The sequence below is a fragment of the Trichechus manatus genome, unplaced genomic scaffold, assembly GCF_000243295.1.
Source record: "Trichechus manatus latirostris isolate Lorelei unplaced genomic scaffold, TriManLat1.0 scaffold00020, whole genome shotgun sequence".
Classification (NCBI taxonomy): Eukaryota; Metazoa; Chordata; class Mammalia; order Sirenia; family Trichechidae; genus Trichechus; species Trichechus manatus.
This window is the reverse complement of record NW_004443956.1, coordinates 3552853-3575062: the sequence shown is the minus strand read 5'-3', so window position 1 is coordinate 3575062 and position 22210 is coordinate 3552853. Positions and strand designations below refer to the sequence as shown.

Here is a 22210-nt window from a genome sequence, read left to right as displayed (position 1 = left end):
GAGCCAGAAGATATAAAATTCTCTTTAAAAAATTGGTCAAATATGAGTCTTCCCCAAAAAGGTACCACTTAAAACATCGGTGGCTCAGAATCCAGTGAGTGGGCATGTCCATGTTATTAAGGTAACAAAGCCTCATAAATATTGGCCACAAGGCCCGGTTTAGACTAGCAACTTCTAAAGGCACATAGTGACCTAGTGAAGGTGGTCCTTAGAAACTCACTTTTCCATCAGAACCCAGTACCCTTCGTCCATAAGACTGCTCTAAAATCAAACTGGTGAGTTTCATTTGTTCGGTCATTCTCTGTAACTGTTAGACAGTTGCAAAACCCACATTTTGTGTCTTAAACCCCCTGCTTCTCAGGAAATGGGAAAGCTTAAACTATAGTTAATTAGGAATTTTTTTAATTCCTCTGTGCTAACTGTGCTTCCAGTTCATCAGCATTGAAAACCTTTCTGTTTAGTACCTTTGGAGACTTGTGCCCTCTGCTTACGATCCTTTGGAGATCATTTATGAAAGGAAGATCTGATTGGGTGGCAGCAGGGTTTGGAAAACCTTCTCCTTCTGTATGGAGTCACCCACATTAGTGTATGCAGCAGGGGACGATGCAGGAGAGATGTTTCAGAGGAGAGGGTAATCAGAGAAACTGTGTAGTGGCCCGGAAACTACTTAAATAACCTTCTTCATTATGCATTCTATGGCACCAGCCTCATCAGATCAGGTACTCCTCTGGGGTGGTAGGAAGAAGTGGTAGAAAGGGCTGTAGATGGTATGGAAGGGAGGAGGAACCCTCTTACTAAGCTTCTAATGTGTGTGTGGTGGTGGGTGATGGGACGGTAGAGCCCAGATTGGAGAGTGTGTCCAATCCAGTGGTCAATCTGATGACTGTAGAAGTGAGTTGACCAAGCCTGTGAAGTTTTCTCATCCAAAGTGGAATAGAGATGGGAAGCAATGTGGTTATAAATAGATTTCACCCTGAGCTGGAAAAAGGTATGGCACCAAATGCTAAACATAGGTTTTGGATTCAATGTTATGGGTTGAATTGTGTCCCCTAAAAATATATGTCAATTTGGCTAGGCCATGATTCCCAGTATGTGTTGTTGTCCACCATTTTGTGATCTGATGTGATTTTCCTGTGTGTTGTAAATCTTGCCTCCATGATGTTAATGAGGCAGGATTAGAGACAGTTGTGTTAATGAGGCAGGACTCAATCTACAGGATTAGGTTGTATCGAGTCAGTCTCTTTTGAGATAGAAAAGAGAAAAGTGAGCAGAGAAAAGGGAGTCTTCATTACCACCAAGCAAGAACTAGCAGTGGGGCGCATCCTTTGGACCTGGGGTCCCTGCGCCTGAGAGGCTTCTACACCAGGGGAAGATTGATGACAAGGACCTTCCCCCGGAGCCGACAGAAAGAGAAAGCCTTCTTGTGCCGCTCGTGCCCTGAATTCAGACTTCTAGCCTCCTAGACTGTGAGAAAATAAATTTCTGTTGGTTAAAGCCATCCACTTGTGGTATTTCTGTTACAGCAGTGCTAGATAACTAAGATATCCAGGCATTAGGTACCTGTGGAAATTTTATAAGCCTCTCCCAGGGTGAAAAATCCATAAGCCTTTGACATGGAGGTGCTGCTTCCTGTACAGCAGTAACCTGTTGCTGTCGAGTCCATTCTGACCCATGGCAACCGTGTAGGACAGAGTAGAACTGCCCCGTAGGGTTTCCAAGGCTGTAATCTTTATAGAAGCAGACTGCCACATCTTTCTCCCGCAGAGCGGCTGGTGGGTTCGAACCATCAACCTTTTGGTTAGCAGCGGAGTGCTTTAAACCTCAAAGCCTCCTTTATTTCCTTATTTGCAAAATCGAGAAAATAATCCTACCTACCTCATAGGGCTATTTAAGTTAAGCAAGTTAACATATGTAGAGCATTTAGCATAGTATCTGGCACATTTAGGTGCTCAGTAAATGTTGGACATGTTTAATGGACATGTATGGTCAAATAGTTTGACTCCTTGCTACTACTTCTCCAATCTTATGACATGACATTCTCTCTTCCAGTGCTTTCTGAGCTCAAACCAAAACAAACCCGTTGCAGACAAGTCAATTCTGACTCATAGCAACACTATAGGACAGAGTAGAACTGCCTCATAGGGTTTCTAATGAGTGGCTGGTGGATTCAAACTGCTGACCTTTTTGTTTAGCAGCCAAGCTCTTAACCACTGTGCCACCAGGGCTCCTCTGAGCTCAAGTCACACTTTTTTTTAATGTTCAAATAAGCCATGCCTCCCCAACCTCAGGACCTTTGCACATGCTGGTTCCTCTGCTGGGCATATCACCACTGTCTTTGCCTAGTTAACTCACATTCATCATTTGGTTTTCAGCTTGACAGTAACTTTTTTGAGTAGACCCTCTCTGAACATCTGTGGCAATTCCTAGGAGAGGGTAGGCGCTATAGTGGTTTGTAGAGTTTTTAGTTGCCTTAAAGAATATGGGTCTAACAAAAAAAAGAAAATGCATCCCTTCATATCAAAAGTGGTCATTCACATAAAATAGTGCTGCGAGAAGCAAATAAAAAAAAAAGTTTGAAAAATGCTCAGAGCTATCCAATTTAGGCTTCTTGCACCTCTAGAGGGAGTCCTTGAACGGACTTTGAGGGTATTTAAACAAAACCAAACCCGTTACCATAGAGTGAATTCCGACTTATAGCAACCCTATAGGACAGGGTGGAACTGCCCCAGAGTTTCCAAGGAGCACCTGGTGCATTCAAACTGCTGACCTTTTTGGTTAGCAGCCATAGCACTTAACGTCTAAGCCACGAGGGTTTCCTGAGGGTATCCAAAGTCCCTGAAACTCTTCCCCCCACCACCCCCATCCCAACCTTGCTGACATGTTGTAAGGATTCCTGTGATGACTAGATGACTATTTTCTTTCCCACTTGACTGTAAGCACGAGAACCCACCATTGCCCTGAAACCTGCGTGGACGTAATAAATCCTGGCGGAATGAGTCTGTGCTGGCTCTGACATAGCTCCTTGAGCACAAAAGGCCATCGTGATTGCTCAGAGCTGGCACTGCTAAATCAAACCATAACGTCTAGTATGGCAGCTAGGGAGGAAAATTAAACACACAATTCAGCTTAATCCTAATATATTTTTGAGCGACTCCGATGAGGTCTAGGGAGTTTCTCTTGGCTTTTGAGGATTTGGGCAAGATTCACTAAATTGGCTAAGCAAGTTGAACTTTGGAATAGCCCCATTAAAGCAAGGGTCATTAAGTCCCCATTTTTCATTTTAAAAAGATGCTGAGTGCACTGAGGTCAGGGCTCTGCCATTGAAAGGCAAAACCACATTCCAGGCAAATCACCTGCCCCCATGGACTCTGCCCTGTCAGGATTAGTTGCAACTGGAAGCTAAAGAAAAATGGAGCATTTAAGGAGGAAAACCTGTGTAAATGAAACCCAAACAACCACACTTGGTTTTGTAACTGCTTCAGGGAATTCACATTTAATCAAAATTGAAGACTACAGCGTTTGCCAGGAGAATTCTTGCATTTTATCTCGGTTTTAGTGATTTCTTTTTAATTAGTGGATGCGCCACAGAACTCTTAAAATACTGAAAACAATTGGGAAACAGAAATAAAAAGCAGGATTTGCAGTTGCTTATGGCGGAATTGCGTTTGTTTTCTTGCTTTTCGGCCATTTTGCTAACAAGTAACCTGCAACCTACTTCTGACCTACTCCTTAAGTAAGATAATTATTTGGTTAATGTTCATACTTTAGTTTATAATCCTAATTCGTTCTCCAGCTAGTATTCCCTAGGCCGTGTGTAGTCCTACCTCATCATATTTATGATTCTTGCTATTTGGGATCTCATTTGCATTTAAAAGATGAAAAGCTTAATCTGTGTCTAGCATTTTGATATTTTTAGACATCCTCTTGCGTTCTTGCCACCCAGAGTTAGAATATTTCTGTACTTTAAAACTCAAAGGGAACAGAGTTGAATACCTCTCACACTGAGGCGACTTCTTTTATTGTAATCATGACTATGTTACAAATATTAACAGAACTTAAACATACTTTGAATTACTCCTTGAGAAGCAGGTGGAAGCGAGTAATGAGAGTTAAAGGGTTTGGCATCAGGCAAATGTGAATTCAAACTCCATGTTTGTACTCATCTGGGCAGGGTTCTTAATCTGAGTCTAAATTGTTGATAATGCCATCTGCCTCGCAGGGTTTCCTGAGATGAGGAAGTGGAGTGTTTAGCACATAAATGCCTGATAGTCATCATTATCAGCACCATCCAATAGAAAAATAATGCGAGCCACATACATTTCCACATTTTCTAGTAGCCACATTAAAAAGTGAAAAGATGAGATTGATTATATATATTTTATTTAACCTCATACATGCAAAATAGCATTTCAACATGCATAACATAATTAATGAGCTAGTGTACCTTGTTTAAAAAAAAATACCAAGTCTTTGAAATAGCGTGTTTTACACTACCAGCACACTGCAGTTTGGATTAACCACATTTTTACAGTTTTAATCGCCCATATGGCTACTGGCTACTGTAGTGGGCTACATAGCTCTAGATAGTCATTAAATTCTCATTTCCTTCCCTTTGTATTTTGGAAAGAGTTTATAAACTCCAGCCATCCAGCTGCCGTTACATGGCGCCAACGGGCTGGCTGCTTTGGAGAATCAGGAATCTGCACTCACAGTTGCGAAATTTATTTGTCAGGCAAACAACCCTTCGTGCAATGCCTAGGAAGTATAGGTGCTAGTGGTTTGTTGGATTTTAGTTGCCTTGAAGAATATGGTTCTAGTGAGAAAAAACGTATCCTTTGATATAAAAAGTGGGCATTCAAATAACATAGTATTATAAGAAGCAAGGAACCCTGGTTGCGCAGTGGTTAAGAGCTCGCTGCTAACCAAAAGGTTGGCAGTTTGAATCCACCAGCTGCTCCTTGGAAACCCTATGGGGCAGTTCTACTCTGTCCTATAGGGTCGCTATGTCGGAATCGACTTGAGGGCAACGGGAGGGATAAGAAGCAAATTCAAAAAAGAAGTTTGAAAAATGAACAGAGCTATCAAATTTAGTTGGTCTAAACTTGTGGTTTTTTACCTTTAGTGGAAATCCTTGAAAGGACTTTGAGGACAGCTAAAGTCCCTGAAATTATATGCAACTTGTTTATGTGTTATTTTTGAGTACATTTTTCTGCAGAAGGAAACTCAGAACTTCCATCAGATTTTTAAATGGGCTCAGAAAATTAAAAAAGTTGAAGAAGCAGGGGTGGTAGACAGGCCTGTTGGTTCCAGTGGACTTTGTTTTCATGAGAGTTAGGGTTTTACGTCAGTCAGTATAGAGGGTGTAAATTGTCTCTTGTCACCATTATCCAGGAAAATCCGTCAACTCGACCACTGGCTAGGAAACGCTTCCACCATAAGGCTCTCAGAGCTTATAGACTCACTGAGGAAATGGCAGGTTCATGCCTCATGGCTTTTGCTCCCTCCAGGGCATCCACTGGGGAATGTTTAGTTCTTGGTTGGGGGTGCAGAGTTGCATGCACCCAACTGTGCACATGAGGGCTCCCTCTCTCCCCGGAGTATATGGCGAAAATAGGACCAGGTGTTGGGTTCTGAATTAAAATCTCAGTTTGGTTATTAATAAGCTGCATTTCTTTGCCTCCTGAGTTGCCTGCTCATTGGTAAAGTGATGGTTTTTAAGATCTCTCAAACTACTTTTAGGGATTGATTTGTTAAATTAGATTTGTGAAACCTCATGTTGCATTGCAAATTATGACCATGTGTATCTAAATGAAAAACGATTTTCAAAATAAGTGGGAATAGAAGGCTCTGAATGTGTGTTAGTTTTTATTTCCCCTACTCTTTCACAGGAGTCCCTGTGTGCCACAAACTGTTAACTGCTCGACTACTAATGAAAGGTTGGTGATTCAAACCCACCCAGTGGTACCTTGGAAGAAAGGCCTGGTGGTCTACTGCTGAAAAATCAGTCATTGAAAACCCTGTGGAGCACAGTTCTACTTTGACACACACGGGGTTGCCATGAGTTGGAAGTGACTCAATGGCAGCGGGTTTGGTTTTGGGTACTCTTTTGTAAGTGGCACGGGCTGGCCTCCAGGTCCAAAAGGCACTCAGGAGCCCAGATTAGACGCACCCCTGGTTGACTCTGATGTTACATGAGTGGGTTAGAGCTCTTCGTTCTTGGGGCCACATGTCCCCCTCTGGCCTTTAATGAGAACGTGCACGGGTAGGAAAGCGATCTCACCAAAGAAACCCTTATGGTTATGTATGTCTCTCAGCAGTTTATAATTCTTCTCACCGGGGTCTGTTCTCTGTGAAGCATTACAGGGAAGACAGGGTATGAGGTCAGAGTGCTGGACATGGTAAGTTTCTCCTGGGAGCCAGGGACCCAATTCTGTTGAAAGTTGAACTTGGAGGGTATTGGAAAACCATGTCTCTAATAGTACACCTTTTGCAAAAAAACCTCACTTTGGAGGGTTGATGAGAATAATGTAGCAGACATAATTATCTTAGCAAAGCCTGGTTCTGGAAGAGGTAATGAACAGACATCTTAATAATAAGGAATAAGGATTTCAGTGTGTTATTTTCAGTAAGTTGTTCTCTTGCCAGTGTGACGACTAATTAGTCTCAAGATTCTGGCCCCAAAGGAGGTTTTTGGGGGTAGAACTGCTCTGTGGGAGGAATCTATGACTGAGATGCCTAAACACCTGGTCATTTCAATAAAAATTTCCATCAGGTCAGTGAGTAAGCCAGATTATCTGGCATCATGACAAATGAACATAACACCCTTATTAACCCCCCCCTCATTTTTTTTATAGTAGGTTATTACAGCTGAAATTGGTTTAAACATTATAATCAGGGAGCAGTTTGCTGCAAATACATTATTTAGGGTCCTGGGAATTGCTGTAGTCTGAAAGAGATCAACAGGGACTGATTACCCAATAAGCAAGGCACACACGGGCTTACTTGTGTTTACTTACTTATCATCTGTAGTGCACAATTTTACAGGAGTTTCACCATATCATCTTTTACATGGTGAAAACAGATGAAACTGCACTACAGATTAGAAAGTAAGCACACGTAAACCCGTGCATACCTTGCTTACTGGGTAATCTGCCTCTGGGTATCAGTTTTAAAGCGTGCCCACTCTGGTGACCCCTGTTACTCTATGAAAATATCATCTGATTCTCAGATGCAGCTTAGAAATGAAAACTTGGGCCCAGCCACTGACAGTTTAGTTACCACTGACAGTAATGGTTGCAATAAACCAGAGATTTCATTGAAAACATAACCCTGGCAAACCTGCTCATAGCTATTCTTGTTTATAGATATTGGACCAGGTTGGGGCTTTCTCTAAAGCAGACAGAATGCAGGATTATATGGTGAATTTGCTTTCTTCTTCTTTGCTGATAGACCTTAGTTTTACATTTGTCATTGGGCAGAATCAAGGTGTCAGATGGTCTGACTCAAATCCCCCCAAGGTAGCAGGTAATACAACCAAGGAAAAAAAAAAAAAACACTGCAAAAGGCTTTTATTTTATAGGCACCACTGCAAAATGAGGAATCACTTCAAAACATATCAAATAGAAAATAATAATTTATTTTAACTTCATTTTACTTAATGTTTGTAACTAATCATGATTTTGTGAACTTGCTTGTCAAAGTCTGTACCTTCAAATCATCTACAAAGGTTTACTACAAAGAGCACTTAAAATTCCACAAACTGTCTGTCTCCATCCACAACCTTCCTGTACATGCAAATTCTTCCAACGGGTTGCAATATTTGCAAACATGCTTTAATCTTCTGTAAAGCTGCACGGTATTTTGCTTTCAGTTAAAACCTTTACACTTTCTTCAGAACTTTAATCAGAAATATGCTTAAATGTATATCATCTCCACACTAAAAACACTGCTGGTTTGGTTATGTGTATTAAATCATTAGCCAAAGAGTCTGGTGGTTTGAGTCGAAACCTTGACCTAAATAATATATTAATGGCCACTCATATGAAACACACTCAGCAAAGCAACATTATAAAATAGGGTTCCATTAAAAATACATATTGGCAGTAGTATCTGTGTTTTAGGCAGGAAAAAAAGCACGTTTAACTTTTTTATATGAATATAGTTTCAACAAATTATTTTGTGAAAGTATGCTTAATAAAAGGTTTTTTTTTTTTTGAAATTTAAACACTTTATGTAAAAGATAACAAGTAAAAAAGTACAATTGCTATCTGAAAAAAAGCTCGTTTGTTAATATTGCCTTCCAAGATAGTAAGGGTAGTTTTCCTCCAGTTAAAATAGAGCTATGTCACCCAGAGTTGTAGCGTTCACAACTTTTGACTATGAACACGGCGACTGTATTTAGCTTATATACAAAAAGTTGCCGCATTGAACGAGGCAGGAATCTCTACCCCAATGGTAGTGTTCTTTATGTACATAATGCAGAAGTGGTAATTATACAGTAGTCACGGATAAGAAGGAATTGTATACTCTAGTGCCATCTGGAGACTTTGTGCCGTGGGTTAGGAGTTCTTGGATTGTCATCCAGTTGTCAAATATCTTTTTATTCCTCTTCTTCATCATCTTTTTGTGGCTCAGTTCAATGATGTTCATCTCCTTCTTGTCGTCGGCCCCCTGCTGCTCTCTCAGACAATCTAACCTGCTCTGCATCATGAACTCACGCCTCCGCCGCTGCTCCTTGGCTTTCACCAGGTGCTGCTTCCGCTCCTCTTTGCTCCAGTAGCGCCCCATCTTCATCTCGCTGATGGCGTCGTCATCCGTGGTCATGCCGCTGCGCTCCTCCCGGATCTTGAGGGCGCGCTCCCTCAGCAGGCGATCCCTCACGGGCCTCTTGGTGATATAGCGCGTGCCATCACTCCGGATCTTTACCTTCCACTCCATCCTCGGCTCTGACTGGCTGGCGGAGTTCAGGTCCTTGCACATGCTCACCAGACTCATCTGGCTTTGCGCGTACTCAACCGCCGACTTCTGCTGGATCAGCTGCATGTAACTCTGGTAGTGCTGGGCGTGGGCCGGGATGTGGGCATGCTTGTACGGAGAATGGTGGTAGGGGGACAGGTAGGAGCCACCCAGCTTCTGACTGGGGGTGGGGCTCCCGTCGCTGGGTTTCCTCTCTTTGCTCTCCAGGGGCTGGCTGAGGTCCAGCTCTTTAGGAGGGCTATAGTTAGGGCTGCCGACTTCCGGATCTTCGGTGATGGAGAGCAGATTCTTTGGGGATGCCCCGTATGCTTCTGTGGTACCTGCCGCCCCGTCGCTGCCCTGACTGCTGATGCCCTCCGTGGCTCTCTTCAAGGAGTTGTCGGGGGAGATTTCCAAGGTGAGTGGGGTGCTCCGGCAGCTCTCCCCAGTGTTGTAGGCGCTCGAGCTATCTTTATCGGATTTCTCCGGGAGCTCGGTGATGTCAGAGAGCTTGTGTCTGCGGACATCGATGCTGGTGTAGTTTCGGAAGCAGCTGTTGTGCAGCATCCAGGACTCGCGGTACTGCTCCATCTTGTGGGCGCGCACGATGCTGAGACACTCCAGCTCGATGTTGCGCAGCTCCTCGTTGAGCAGCTCCAGCTCCTTGTCCACGCTCTCGGGGTCGCTCTTGCTCGCATCCAGGGGGCTGCTGGGGTAGTACAGGCTGTAGGGACTGGCGCTCTTCACCTGGCACTTGAGCTCCAGGAGCTCCCGGAAGCGCTCACACTCGTCCACCGGGATGCCCAGGTAGTCGGCGTCGGTGCAGTCGGCCGAGATGAAGGACTCGTTGCTGAAGGGTAGGTCACCACTGCCCAGAGTGTCCTGGCTGCAGGTCAGCTTGCTCTGCCCCGACAGCGGGTTGGAGGACGCCGTGGGGTCGTCTCCATTGTTCTCCTGCTCTGAGCTTTCATCATTGCGGGTGCTTTCGTCCGTGCGTCCCACACCGCTGTCCTTCTCGTGCTGGTTGGACAAAATGGTGGCCGTGTCTGTGGTTCCACCATCTTCCTCATGCTTTTTCTGCATAACAGAAAACGACAATAACAAATGCTCAGAGGAGCAGTTATACAACTTTTCTCTCATTGAAGGACAGGTGTTTCTAGATAGGGCAGGCCCTACATTGTCAAGGCTGAGGGTCAGCATACAGTATTGGGTACAGGACAAAACCAAAAGCAAACCTGTTACCTTGAAGTCAGTTCCAACTCATGGCACCCCATTTGTTTCAGAGTAGGGCTGCTTCATAGGGTTTTCTTGGCTACGATCTTTACAGAAGCAGACTGCCAGGCCTTTCTTCCACAGTGCTGCTGGGTGGGTTCAAACTGCCAATCTTTTAGTAGTTGAGCACAAACCGTTCGCACCACTCAGGGACCTAAGATAAGGGCCTAGGAATTATCCAGATGTACTTCTAACAGGATCGAGCAATGTTTTGTTCTGTTATGCAGAAGGTCGCCATGAGTTGTAGCTGATGGCAGCTAATAACAACTTTTAACATTTAAGTGCTTAGCTCCTAACTGAAAGGCTGGTGCTTCAAATCTACCCAGAAGTGCCTCAGAAGAAAGGCCTGGTGATCTATATTTTTTATGCAAATAGAGAGCGCCTTCTACGTTTCTTTGGCAACCTTGCCTTCCCCCAACAAGGTATTTTCGTAAGCATGCTATGCTATATTTTTTTTACAGCAATATGTACTTCCAAAAGATCAGCTATTGAAAACCCTATGGAGCACAGTTCTACTCTGACACACATGGGGTCACCTTTGACACAAAGTCACTATGAGTCATAGTTGACTTGAAGGCAACTGGTTTCTCTCTAATCTGGGCAAGTCCTTAACCTCGTTTTCATCCTCAGTTTTCTCATCAGTAAAATGATGACAATAGTTGCCTTATCTCATGAATGATTTTAAGTATTAAATAAACCCGTATGTGGGAAGCAGGAAGCACATGGGGCCTTGTTTAGCTCATAAGGATTGAATAAATGGATTATTATGACTCTGATGATGGTAGTGGTGTAGTAGGGAGATAAAAGGGTCTAAGCAGCTCAGGGAGCCCTGGTTGCTCAGTGATTAAGAGCTACGGCTGCTAACAAAGAGGTCAGCGGTTCGAGTCCACCAGCTGCTCCTTGGAAACCCTCTGGGGGCAGTTCTACCCTGTCCTGTAGGGTTGCTATGAGTCGAAATCGAATCGATGGCAATGGGTTTGGTTTCTAAGCACCTCAGAATAAATGGAGAGAATTGCTTTACTCTAGAAACACGACTTTATTGCCACTGATCTACATTAATGCATCGAGCCCCGTGTGGCACAAATAGTGGTTAAGCAGTTGCTACTAACTGAAAAGTTGACGGTTTGAACCCACCCAGAACTGCCTTCGAAGAAAGGCCTGGTGATCTGCTTCTGAAAGGTCACAGCCAGGCAAACCCTATGAAGCACAACTGTACTCTGGAACCAGGGCTTTGAACTGGTTTGTTCCGGTTCAAACCCCTGCTGAGAATTTGCATTTTTACCAAATTCCCAGGAAGTTTACATAAGAATCACCTGGGGATCTTGTTAAAAATGTAGATTCTGACTTAGTATATCTGGGGTGGAAATGCAAATTCTCGGCAGGGGTTCAAACCAGAATGAACCCATTCAAAGCCCTGTCTGGAACACACGCGGTCACCATGAGTTGCAATCAACTTGACGGCAACTGGTTTTTTTTTTTTATGTTAATACTAGCACGTGTTTTCCAAGCCAAGCTTCAGAAGGCTGGCTACACTTGGCATTACTGCTCCGTGTTTAAAAGCCAGAGCAGCACCCTCTCGGCCAGGAAGAGGATCAGCTGGAATGTCACTGATGCTCAAATAGAAAAGCACTGGGCTCTGGCTGTCGGTAGCAGCAGGGAGGGAGATGGAGGTGGCTGGTTTTCCTACGCTCAGGGGGCTGGCCAGGAGGCGGCGTTACCTGCTGTAGCATACTCCCTGTGAACTGCATGGCCTGGTGGTGCTGCTCCTCCAGCATGTCCATGTGCAGGTCGTCCAGAAAGTCGTTCCGGTCATCGTCCAGCCAGCCTTCGTCCAGCTGTGGGGAAACAGCAGCCAACACATGCCTCAGAACAGTTTCCTCTCTTCTTTTTAAGTATATTTTAAAGCCAGGACATTGCTGAGGGGGAATATATTTCTAGGGCTCCCTCCAGGAGCCATCAAAATGCAATCTGACCTGATGTTTTGCTCTGTGTCAACAAATGATTCTGTCCTCACATTAAAGTGACCCCTGGCCCTAAACCAAGCCAGAGAGTCTCTACTGGCTGTCATATTTTTTGCAGGTGAAGCTCCTTTATCCATATCAACTACTTTCAGTGAATGAGGCCACCTGTGTAGGAGCGGCAGCTACGTCTAGCTGCTGGCTGGCCCCCGGTTTGGTAGGTCCCAAGAGAAAGCACTTTTCGTGTGGAAAGTTTTCCTTCTGGCAAAAAACCGAGCTCTACTGACTGTTTGACTTGGGCAAGGTCTAGCACTTTATCAGGCCCTAATCTTCCCTGGATCCCTCATGGCACAGTGGTTAAGAGCTTGGCTGCTAACCAAAACGTTGGCAGTTCAAATCCACCAGCAGCTCCTCAGAAACCCTATGGGGCAGTTCTACTCTATCCTATAGGGTCACTATGAGTCGGAATCAACTCGACAGCAACGGGTTTGGTTTTATCTTCCTTGCCCCTAAAGGAGCAGACTAGCTCAGGGGCTGGCAAACTACAGCCTATGAGCCAAATCTGGCTGGCTGCCTGTTTCTGTTTTTTTAATAAGTTTTGCTGGAACACAGACATGCCCATTCACTTACGTATTATCTGGGGCTGCTTTCGTTACAATGGCAGGGCTGAATAGTTGCAACAAGGACTGCATGGCCGAAAATATTTCTTATCTGGCCCTTTAAGAAAAAGTTAGCTCACCTCCAGAATAGATAATTGCTCAGATTCATGATTCTGCCATCTTTGTTGAGTCAGACACCTTGTATACTGCCATCCCTAGATTACCTTTCAATTGGGCTTCATACCTAAAGAGATCTATTTTAAATGCTTCACTGGAGCCATTCTAAGTGGATCAAAAGTGCCAGCAGTATGAGTTCAGGACTCCCTCTGTGGAAGGCTTATTGCAGCACAGTGGTCTCAGACTCACTACCTGGCCTGACTCCCTGGCCTGACTCCCTCGCTATCACCCACTGGTGGGATCTCTGTGGGTAACTTGTGAGCCTTTGGGAACTTCAGTCTCCTGGGGAGGCTAAAATGTATGGGAAGCGCTCTGCAAAGAGCCTGGCACTTAATAGAACAAATCCGTCTTTTAAGAAAGTACATCCAGAATGCTCCTTAGAAGCAAGGATGGTGAGACTTAACCTCATGTACTTTGGACATGTTACCAGGAGGGACCAGTCCAGCAGGACGTCATGCTTGGTAAGGTAGAGGGTCAGCGAAAAACAGGAAGACCCTCAACGAGATGGACTGACACAGTGGCTGCAACAATGGGCTCAAACATAGCAACGACTGAGGATGGCGCAGGACCAGGCAGTGTTTCATTCTGTTGTACACAGAGTGGCTATGAGTCAGAACTGACTTGATGGCACCTAACAACATGTTTCTTTTACTAGTGAAACAGCAATTCTGTTTTCCCACACTCTGCTATTGTGACCAAGATCCCCACAGCCCCACGATGGCACCTCAGAGTGTATCAGGCCTTGGGAAGGAAAACATCTTCATGGCCACAACCCCTGGCTATCTTCTCTGCTCCTATACATTTCCTTCCCTTTTCCTTCATGACCATCTTTGTGCCCGTGAACCTTCCAGGCCTGCGGTGTCAATGCCAGGGTGATGTCAGCACCACCCGAGGTGGTTTAATCACAATGGATTCTAATCAGAGCAAGTTAAGTTACTTTCCAGGGACTGGAGCACCTTCAGGTTCAGGCCCATTACTCAGGCAGTGTCTTGCACAGCTGGGGACGTCTCTGATTTTTTTTCTTTTTATTGTGGCAAAGTAGATATATAACAAAAAGTTTGTATATAACAAAAAGTTTGCCATTTTAACCTTTTTTAAATGTATAATTCAGTGGCATTCATTCACCATGTTGTGCAAATATCCACTACCTATTTTCAGTACTCCAAACAGAAACACTATACCCGCAAGCAGTAACTCCCCATTCCCTCTTCCCCCGGTAACCACTGATCTACTTTTGTCTCTTTGCATTTGCTTATTCTAGATATTTCTTATAAGTGGGCTTATACAATATTTGCCCTTTTGTGTCTGGCTTATTTCATTCAACACAGTGTTTTCAAGTTCACCCATGTTGTAGCATGTATCAGCACTTCATTTCTCTTTATGGCTGAGTAATAGTCCACTGTATGTAGGTACCACATTTTGTTTATCCATTCATCTGCTGACGGACACTGGGCTATGTCCACCATACTTGATTTTAGAAGTACAAACAGCTTCACCTGCAGGAACTGGACTCACCTGGAGTTCAGTCCTTGCAATCAATAGGGAGAAGTTCTTGTTTTCTTCACTTGTTAGAAGAGCCACGGCCTCTTCACGGTTTTGTACCTCTATCCCATTAATCTTTAAAAAAAGGGAGGGGGTTGGGTTGGTGGGTAGGGGTGACAATAGCATAATCAGATCACACCACTCATTCTGTATTGCTTCTATCACCCACTCACAGCTGGAATATATAGCTTCCATGTAGCTTATGAAGAATGCTGATCTTGGGGAGGAAAGGCCTTGCTGATACCGAGTCTCCTTGGGTTTAGCCTAGGAGCTGATGGTTACGTGGACAGAAGTGGTGGGGTTCTGGAAGACATCACTGAGAAAAGGTATAGTGTTTGAAGAGGGACCATCTAAGCAATGTAACTGGACATCACACTGAGCAGGCGTATAAGGGAATCTACGCACACATTATGACATGTATTTTTAGACAATATGGGAGAAAAGGAAGTGATGTATCTTATGTGAACATTGAGGGCAGAGCGGGAGTGCAGTTATAATGGTCCTCTGTGTCTCTGCTGTGGCACTTTGACTTCTTTAGGCAGAACAAAGGACCAAGTGGGAGTCACTCCCTCACTATTTTGCCTAATAACCCCCTTGCAGGAGTTTTGCTTCCTGTCCTGGCAACTCTGAGCTTGGCTGGTCTGGAGGGCTTAGTCCCAGCAGGGGATGCCTCCTCTAGGGAACAGAGCAATGGTCTCACTGAGTTGGAAGATGAGCCTTCCACCTGGCCATTTTGGCTTCTTATGTCACTGACCCAACAGAGAGCAGAAGGGGTGACATGGCTGGCTGGAGTGGCTGATCTCGATTACCAAGGAGAAATGGGCTTCCTGCAACACAATGGAGGTGAGAAAGACTCTGTCTGGAACCCAAGGGGTTCTCTGGGGTGCCTATAAGTACCTCCATGCCCAACAGTAAAGGTTAATGAAAATATCCCACTGCCGTCGAGTCAATTTCGACTTACAGTGACCCTATAGGACAGAGTACAACTGCCCCATAGGGTTTCCAAGGAACGGCTGGTGGATTCGAACTGCATTAGCAGCCGTGTTCTTAACCACTATGCCACCAGGGCTCCAATGGAAAACTAAAGCAGCTACAAATGGGCAGGACTGCTGACGACTCAGACCTTCCAGGAAGGAAGGTCTGGGTCACTCCTCAAGGAAGGAACCCTGAGCAGCAAGGTTCTGGCTGAGGGTTGGCAAAGTGGAATAGGCAGTAGAAGAAGGAAGATTATTCATGGTGATGTATGTAACAATAAAAAATAAACATAGAGGATTTGCGATGAGGAGATATGAATGAGAAGAGGCAGAAAGCTAAGCCTCGAGGGACACACTGAACCAAAGAGGGCAGAATCTCAACTTCTGTGCAGTTCAAAAGATGTGGCTGAGAAAAACTCCCCTTGGAAATGATTCCCTATAATGCTTAAATGTTGAGTCATTAATTTAAAAGGCTGCTTAATCAATTTTGCTAAATTTGCCAAAGATGCTCCCAGTTTAAGGGTAAGACCAAACTGAACACTTGGTCTAAAATTAATCCTTCAAAAATGTTCTACATTCTACGCTGGTGAGCTGTGTCTGGGATATTAAAATACTCCACTGGTCTCACTAAGTCTAGAGCAAGGGAGAATGAAGAAAATCAAAAACACGAAGGAAAGATTAGTCCAAAGGGCTGACGGACCACAACTACCACAGCCTCCACCAGACTGAGTCCAGCACAGCTAGATGGTGCCCGGCTACCACCACTGACTGCTCTGACAGGGATCACAATAGAGAGTCCCAGACAAACTCACAAAAAAAAAGACCAGACTTAGTGGTCTGACAGAGACTGGAGAAACCCTAAGAGTATGGTTCCCTGATACCCTTTTAACTCAGCACTGAAGTCACTCCTGAGGTTCACCCTTCAGCCAAAGATTAGAAAGGCCCATAAAACAAGATTAAATGTGGACGCCAGTCGAGGGGCAAGGACAAGAAGGCAGGAGGGGACAGGAAAGCTGGTAATGGGGAACTCAAGGTCAAGAAGGGAGAGTGTTGACATGTCATGCGGTTGGCAGCCAATGTCATAACACAATGTATGTTAATTGTTTTAATGAGAAAATAATTTGCTCTGTAAACCGTCTAAAGCACAAAACAAAACAAAACCAAAAAAATTAATCCTTCAGAGATTACTCTGGTTCACAAGTTGCAAATAGTTGGCGTGATTTGGCCCACTAATGTGTTGTTTTGGGCTCAGACAGAATTAAAGAAAATTAGGTGAGCTGGCTCTGGGACGGCCGCCCTCCTTAGCTGGGGCATACACTCTCCAGTGGGTCTCAGTCCTCACCACTCACTGTTGCATCCTATACTCCAGAGCTTTTGTCACTCAGCATTGTAACTTGTCTGGCCTGGCTCCACATCTGAGTGTGTGATCCCTGCTCTTTATCCTCTTCTGCGTTTTTCAGCCTGAAAGCTATTATCAGAACCACTTTGTTCTTCGGTGACAGGCACACGAAGAAAACCCCAGCTGTAGACCTACCTGGATAATGCGGTCTCCTTCTCGGATGCGCCCGTCCTTGGCCGCAATGCTGTTGGGGTCGATCTGAAACACGCAGGGGACATTTCAGCACTCATCCAGACACAGGTGGAAATAAACAACAGCAATTTCCAAAGGCTGTATCTTAACAAATAGTCATGCGCATCGCGGTGTTTTTGCCTTGCACAGAAATAAACAAATCTTAGTGTCATGCCAAGAGAGACAAACGTGGGTTGATCTGTTTCTCAGTCCCTTTCAGGGTCTGTTCTTAGATCTCTGCATGGCAACTGGGTTACACAGCAGCGTGGATAGGCCCTGCCAACCTGTGGGCCGTGAAAAAGCATGGTGGACTTTTGTTGCCTGCACAGTAATTAAAATCAAATCCATGATGCAGAGCAGGTGAAAGGATGCCCTTCGTTATGTTGACTATCAACCATACTTTATTTTATACCAAATGCTTAAGTTTTGGGAAATAACTTTAAAAATAGAATATAATTGAGCCAAATGGGACTGAGTATGGAAGGGGCACCCCAAAATACAATAATGATGGATCAACTTAAGCTTGGTGGACAAAGTACACCCAATGGGGTAATTATTAAGCTGCATAGACACATCTCCTGGTTTGTTTCTTAAAGACAGGTTCTTTTCTTGACAAAATCCTGCGCTTGCAAGGGTGAGGGTGCATGGTAAAGTGTCTATACTGAAAGTTGTTTTGCGTTGTCTTCCCTATGAAGATCAAAACAGCTTCCATCTGCACTCTGAAGCTGCATGTGAATTCAACTGTAAATACTTGACCAAAAAGAGAGAAAGAAAGACTTTAGAAAGTGTAAGTGATTCCATCCACCATTCCACTCAGTGAACGTGAGATGGGAGATGTGAATCGGCCGTTCCCTCAGGGTTAAACACACACAACCATGGAAACATCTCCATTTTATGGCTGATTTGCTGCTTTCCAGGGTAATTCTGCCTGTACTGACGTTAGAACTCAGCCCCCAGGTAAAGCTGTAAACCCAGAGTGTGACGACAGGAACAAAGAAATGTGTTGTGTCTTTCCAAAAACTTCTTGATGAGCCAGAGTTAAGGCTGGTTAACATATAAAAGCCTTGGCAGTGGTGGGTCAATGGTAGAATTCTTGCCTTCTATGAGGGAGACATGGGTTTGATTCCCAGCCAGTGCACCTCAGGCGCAGCCACCACCTATCTGTCGCTGCAGGCTTGCGTGTTGCTCTGATGCTGAACAGGTTTCAGCAGAGCGACCGCATTAGATGGAGTAGGAAGAAAGGCCTGGTGATCTACTTCTGAAAATCAGCCAATGAAAACCATATGGATCACAACGGGCTGATCTGCAGACAACTGTGTGGGTGGTGCAGGACCAGGCAGCATTTCCTTCCATTGTGCGTGGGGTCACCATGAGTCAGGAGATGACTCAATGGCAGCTAATAACCACAACAACATATGAAATGAAAAAAAAAAATTACCCTTTTGGTCTTGACATGATAGCTATAAACAATTAGCACGCATACCTCACTGATGTAAATCCCAATGTCGTCTTCGTCGTCCGTTCGGTAGCACACTGTGAGGCCCAGCTTGTCCTGGCTGTTGACTCTGTACAGGTCCACCTCCTAGACAAAGAAAGGGCATTCCCCATGACACTCAGCAAGCAACCAGAGGACAGGATGTCATATGCTTTAAAAATAGTTTGTTTAAATGATGAACTGGATTTCTCTGCATTCAACTGTGTAGAGCCAGTTAACTTACTAAACAAAAAAGTGATTATGGACACGGGATCAATGCCTGGGGCATTTCTGACCTGTCAGTCAATATAAAGTCATTTTGAAAATAGTTATTTTATTGATCTCCCAAAAGAAAAATTACCCATATTTCACTCAGACGTCTGGGGTAGGGCGTTTTAAGAAGCATTCTTTCGATGCCTGCCACAAACAAGAATATTTCCCTACCCAAACCATCCAGCCATTTCAGTACAAATGTTTCCAATATGTTCGGTTAGATTATTTCACATTGCATTCCCTTAATATTCACAGTAATAGAACTTGCAAACAGATTACACATAAACTGATCCAAGAAAGGAGAATAAACGTGATAGCATGCAATTAATGCTTCCACAACAGCTGTGATATTTACAGTTGAGAAATTACTTTCAGCCTCTATTACTGCAAATTAAATAAGATAAAAGCAAAGTAAGCCCAAATGAGAGACCCATGAGTACAGGGACCATCACTGTATTTGCCAATTAATGTGCGTTTCATGAAGGCAGAATGTTGAAAATTGTTGGAGCCCTGGGAGAAAGTTCTGGGGCTCTCTGAAAGTGTTGGTCGGCACAGTCACCCTTTCCATGCAGGTTGCCAATGACATACGCAGGTGTTGCAGCAGTAAGCTGCAGGTCTACTTGACGGGCCCACCTGATGATGAGTTCTCTGGCAGATCATGTGGCCTGGTTTTTGCAGTGTTATCTGCTCGTCAACCAGGAGGGTTTAGGAGGCTCCGAGACTAATCTTCATGCTACCGTCTCTGGCTACCATATCCAAGAGGCCCCTCCTGAGGCCCCTCTTGAAAGGTGGTGAGGATGCTGCTGTCTTTGGAGGGAAACTCAAAGCATCTGTATAGCAGATACTTCCTGAACCTCTCCTGTGAAAGTGAGGGTACCCACCACCATGGGCACATTCCAGGAAGAATCAAAGCAAGCGCAGAGGCCCTAGGTTGGGAATGGGCTGGTCTGCTTCAGAACCAGGCAAAAGGCCAGTATGGCCAAAGAACTGTGCATAAGAAAGAGAGGCAGGGCTGAGTGTGGCCACGCGGTGGGGGCCGGAGTAAAGAAGAATTGATGCCTTTGAATTATGGTGCTGGCGAAAAATATTGAATATACCATGGACTGCTAGAAGAACGAACAAATCTGCCCTGGAAGAAGTACAGTGTCTTAGAAGCAAGGATGGTTAGACTTCGTCTCACAAACTTTGGATGTGTTATCAGGAGGGGCCAGGCTCTGGAGAAGGACATCATGCTTGGCAAAGTAGAGGGTCAGCAAAAAAGAGGAACACCTTCAACAAGATCGACTGACAGTGGCTGCAACAACAGCCTCAAGCATAGTAACGACTGTGAGGATGGTGTAGGACCGGGCAGTGTTTTGTTCTGTTGTACACAGGGTAGGTATGAGTCAGAACTGACTTGACAACATCTAACAACAACAAGGCCAGTGTGAGGAATTTCGCTGTTGTTGCAAAGTCATGGGAATGTGAGGACTGCCATGGTCCGGCTGACTCTCTTCAGTCATCTCTCTGGCTGATGTGTGGTGGTGAAGAGCTGGGACTCTGTGAACAAGGCAGACCTATGTTCGGGTCCCAGCTCTCCCCGTTCCTAGCTGCTTGTTCATGGGCTTGTTACTATAGCTAAGCATCTGCTTCTTCATAAATAAATGTCATCTGGTGGCTCCTGGGAAAGCCTGGGCATAGTGGTTAAGAGCTATGGCTGCTAAACAGTTAAAATGCACCAGGTGCCTCTTGGAAACTCTATGCGGCAGTTCTACTCTGTCCTATAGGGTCTCTGTCCTATAGGGTCGCTATGAGTTGGAATCGACTCAGACGGCAGTGGGTTTGGTTTTTGGTTTAGTAGCTCCTCACCCAGCTCTTGGCGCAGTTCCTGGCCCAGAGAAAGTACATAGTAAATGGTAGTATAATAATTATGTGCAGTTATAGTTACTTGAGCATCCCTGGGTGGCACAAATGATTAAGCACATGGCTACTAACCGAAAGGTTGAGGGTTCAAATCCACCCAGAGTTGCCTCAGAAGAAAGGCCTCACAATCTACTTCCGAGAGATCACAGTCATTGAAAATCCTATGGAGCACATTTCTACTCTGACACACACATGGGGCCACCATGAGTCAGAATCTACCTGACAGCAACTTTTTTTCTTAGTGGCTCCTTGCCTGAAATCACAAGAAACTGTTTGTGGCACAGCGGGTATATTTCACATGCCCCTTCAGTAAGATAACTGAAGTTTATTTTCTCAACATTGATATGTTAATTAATTCAATGACTTCCTAATTATAGCTCTAGCAATATGGCAAATTCTCATTAAATGAGACCCATTAATTTCTAATAATTTAGTTGAGTTGAATGGAAATTTCTTCCCTCATTTTATGAGATATATACTAAGCAAAGTGTAGAGGGACCACAAGATTAAGGGTCATATTTAACCATGAAAAACACACTTTCCAAATACTCTGGAATAACCAATTTGCATACTGCCAATATACTAGTCACAAATTATCTTCCTATGCTTCAAACACATTCCCCCACAAGTATCTCTCTTAGGTTACATTTCATTTGAATTTGGGTAAAAGCAAAGACTTTTCTCTGTTTGAGCTCATCCTCATGATTAGCCTGAGCCAATGACATCTGATTATGATTTGTTTAGGTCCACCTGTACAACTGCAGCCAAATGTAGCCACAAAGCCCTGGGCTGTCACTGCGGGAGCCAGTTCATGCTGGAACAGGAACACTTGCAACCAAAGCAGATAGAGATATAATTACAAAGGTAGGAGGAAGAAAAATGGTAACACAAGTTATAGCTTTTTTCTAAATGATTGGTCCCCAAAGCAGACCTCTCTTAAGAAAGTACAGAAGATATTATAGTTCCACCGGGTTCATACCAGTGGTACTCAAAGTGTGCTTAATGGTCATGACGAGGTAAATACAGAAATTGAGGCAGGTGTTTAGAAAGTTCTATAGCAGTTGGACATTGGCACAATGATCAAGGGCATGATTAGTGGACCTGTTTCACTGAACAAGATGTAGATGAGTTCAGGTGTTGAGCTCCAGGGGTGAGATGCACATGTGGTGAGCTATGTAGCCATACACAGCAGAACCAGGTACTGGTCGATGACAGATTGAAATTTAAACAAGCAAACCAACCTAGTCCTTGTGGTCTTGCACCACAGAGAGTCTGAGAAGCATGGCTCTGTAAGACACGTCTAGAGTTGAGTGCTCCATTTGAAAGCCCAGGAAAGTGAAGTCTAGAATTCATGTCTTGGAAGAAAGTAGGGATATTCAAGTAGGAAAAAAGATGATGTATCAGGGATGTGATAGCTGAAGGTCTCCTGTGTAGAAAGGGGATTGATTAGATTTACTTGGCCTAGTACCAAAATGTAGTTGGTCTGATATCTAAAATAGTTTAGTATATGATTT

At 44.4% G+C, this 22210-nt stretch overlaps 1 protein-coding gene across 1 annotated transcript in view; it reads right to left on the bottom strand.

The window, feature by feature from the left end:
- Positions 1-7550: 7550 nt before the first annotated feature.
- Positions 7551-22210, bottom strand: part of PDZRN3 (PDZ domain containing ring finger 3) — a 276873-nt gene continuing 262213 nt past the window's right edge. Inside the window, 5 exon segments of the mRNA XM_023727916.1 lie at positions 7551-10032; positions 11946-12062; positions 14477-14578; positions 17012-17074; positions 18531-18629. Coding sequence (XP_023583684.1) covers positions 8491-10032; positions 11946-12062; positions 14477-14578; positions 17012-17074; positions 18531-18629 — 1923 coding nt within the window. The 3' untranslated portion in view covers positions 7551-8490.